The 3,236-nt window shown below is 44.3% G+C and overlaps 1 protein-coding gene across 1 annotated transcript in view; it reads left to right on the forward strand.

Moving 5' to 3' along the window:
- Positions 1-726: 726 nt before the first annotated feature.
- sytl5 (synaptotagmin-like 5) overlaps positions 727-3,236 on the forward strand; it is a gene marked incomplete at both ends in the record, with an annotated part of 19,154 nt that continues 16,644 nt past the window's right edge. Inside the window, 2 exons of the mRNA XM_080537036.1 lie at positions 727-854; positions 2,855-3,070. Coding sequence (XP_080393162.1) covers positions 727-854; positions 2,855-3,070 — 344 coding nt within the window. The remainder of the gene's footprint in view (positions 855-2,854; positions 3,071-3,236) is intronic.

Here is a 3,236-nt window from a genome sequence, read left to right on the forward strand (position 1 = left end):
CTGTAACATTGTGCAGTGATTGCTTATTGACTGGAGTGTGTATATGTGTGCTTATTGACTGGAGTGTGTATATGTGTGCTGTTATGTTCAGGATCCCTGTGATTGCCCTGTGGAGGTCATTCCGTGAGCTTAGAATGATAAGGTTCTATCTTAGAATGATAAGGTTCTATCTTAGAATGATAAGGTTCTATCTTAGAATGATACGGTTCTATCTCCGTTTAGGGTAGTTCAGAGATATTGAGCGTCAAAGTTTTTACATTCCAATATGTTTTGTGAGATGGAACCTTTGTATTTTATTAATTAACTAACTCAAAAATGTCAACATTTAAAAAAATAACACCACACAGGCATTAATAAACACCTAATGGATCAGATTATGTAAAAAACTAAATTTTGACAAAAATGGAGATAGAACCTTATAATTCTAACGTCACGATTATTTTCTGACAGACCAGAGAGACGCCCGCCGGTCATCAGGAGAAGAACCCAGAGGAGAACCTGGAGGAACCTGGAGAACCACCATGCTAACGCTAACGCTAACGGAACCCTAGGACCGACCGACCGTAACGGACCCCTCCTAACAGACCCCTAAGCAGAACTCGAAACAGAACACTCACAGAACGCTGAGCTTGGTCATGTAGTACATTCCTTGACCCCCCCCCGCCCACCCTGCATGTGACCACACCTGTGTTGCTTCTGCTGCTCTGATTGGCTGTCGGGAGGGCGATGGAGTCGGCGGTGAAGACAGGGGAGGAGCTGAACCTCTCCTTCCTGTTGGAGCACGAGAGGGAGATGATCCTGAGTGTCCTGCAGAAGGATGAGAAAGTGAGGAAACGAGAGGAGAAGAGGATACGGTGAGTGTGGTATATTTTTGCCCCACACACAGACATAGAAACCAGATATAATAATTTTAATTAATAATGAATAATAATTAATTAATAATGTTGCCATTTAGCAGACGCTTTTAATCCAAAGCGATTTACAATTACGAATTACAGGGACATTCCCCCTGGAGTAACTGAGGTCTAAGTGCCTTACTCAAGGGCACACTAGTAGTGGTGTGGTTTCAGGCGGGATTTGAACTCACAACCTTCCGATCACAAGTCCAACTCACTATCCACTAGACCACCACTATCCTGTATAAGAATATATAAACACCTTTGGTTATAACTAAGGGTCCTCCTGACTGTAGGGCCTAGCAAGGTATTTTATGACCCTTTGTTCTATGACCATTACAAAATGGAACCTGAAGTGACTGTATTATAAAAATGGCTCCTGTGATCTGTGACCTGCCCCCTGACTTTAGGCTAGAGTGACATCACAGGTGACTGACCTATACCTCTTTTTCACACCTCAAGCATCTACAGTGACTGTGATAGGACCATTGTTGGCAACTGTATTTACATACTATTGTTTATAAATAAGGGTGTGGGCCTGAGGGGCTCTCTCTCTCTCTTGGTCACCCTGTAGCTCTCTCTCGCTCTCTCTCTCTCTCTCGCTCTCTCTCTCTCTCTTGGTCACCATTCAACTCTTCTCTTGATCATCTCAGCACCTCTGGCCGCAGCTGTATTCTGTAACATGTGTACTTTGTTTAAATAAATAGTCTTAAACTGCTCAGAATTATATTCTTCATTTATTAACCAACAAGAATACCCGACATGAGTATTACAATCCATCTTCATTGTTATCATCTTCATCATCACCATCATAATACACTGACTCAATGATTACATTCGGGGCGGCTGTGGCGCAAGAGGTAGAGTCGCCGTCTAGTGTCCTTGGGCAAGACACTGAACCCCAAATTGCTCCCAGTGAGCGGGCCGGCCGGCGCCTTGCATGGCAGCTTGCCGCCATTGGTGTGTGAATGTGTGTGTGAATGGGTGAACGAGAGGCCGTTGTAAAGCGCTTTGGAGCAGCTTTGGAGCAGCAAAAAAGGCACTATATAAGTGCAGTCCATTTACCATTTACATATTCCTTGATGATGGAATACATTTTTCACTTGTTCTTCTTGATCTTCATCATCACCGTCATCATACTCATCATCATCATCATCATCATCATCATCATCATCATCATACCTCTACTTGCAAAATACCTAATAATAATAATAATAATAGTAATAATAATAATAATAATAGTAATAATAATAATAATAATAATAATAATAATAATAATAATAGTAATAATAATAATAATAGTAATAATAATAATAATAGCAATAATAATAATAGTAATAATAATAATAATAATAGCAATAATAATAATATATGCCATTTAACTGATGCTTTTATTCAAAACAACTTACATTGCAGTGAGTGCATAGTCTGCATACCTTTTTCAGTATATACTGTATGTTCCCAATCAAACTGACCAGCATTGCGCTGTTAGCACCATGCTATGTTAGCACCATGCTGTTAGCACCATGCGCTGTTAGCACCATGCTCTGTTAGCACCATGCTCTGTTAGCACCATGCTCTGTTAGCACAATGCTCTGTTAGCACCATGCGCTGTAAGCACCATGCGCTGTTAGCACCATGCTGTTAGCACCATACTCTGTTAGCACCATGCTGTTAGCACCATGCTCTGTTAGCACCATGCTGTTAGCACCATGCTCTGTTAGCACCATGCTGTTAGCACCATGCTCTGTTAGCACCATGTGCTGTTAGCACCATGCTGTTAGCACCATGCGCTGTTAGCACCATGCTAGCTGTTAGCACCATGCTCTGCCTACTGAGCACAGTTGGAGGTGGACCACCTCAATGATGAGGGTCCCGCAGGTGGAGGTGATCAGTGTCTGTCTGTCTGTCTGTCTGTCACCCAGTATGACCCGTCTGTCTCTGTCTCTCTGTCGCAGGAAGTTGAAGAACGAACTAGTGGAGGTCAAGAGAAGGGGCTTGCGGCGCCCCCAGGAGGTGGGAGAGCGTCAGTGCGCGCGCTGCCTGAAGACCCTGGGTCTGATCTTCGACCGAGGGGAGCTCTGCGAAGAGTGTCTTCAGCGCGTCTGCGGCGAGTGTCGCGTAGCGCCCCCCAAAGGACGGCAATGGAAGTGCACCGTCTGCGCCAAGATCTCGTGAGTCTGAGACCTGGGAGGAGGAGGGTTCCGTTGAGGACATAATGGCTAGTGGGAAGAAGGAGCCAGGAGACAGATCAGTGCTAAATGGAGTTCTGCGCCGTGTGTGTGAGTGTGTGTGTGTGTGTGCGCGTGTGTGTGTGTGCGTGTGTGCGTGTGTGTGTGT

This window comes from Nansenia antarctica, assembly GCF_963989245.1.
Source record: "Nansenia antarctica genome assembly, chromosome: 7".
NCBI lineage: Eukaryota > Metazoa > Chordata > Actinopteri > Argentiniformes > Microstomatidae > Nansenia > Nansenia antarctica.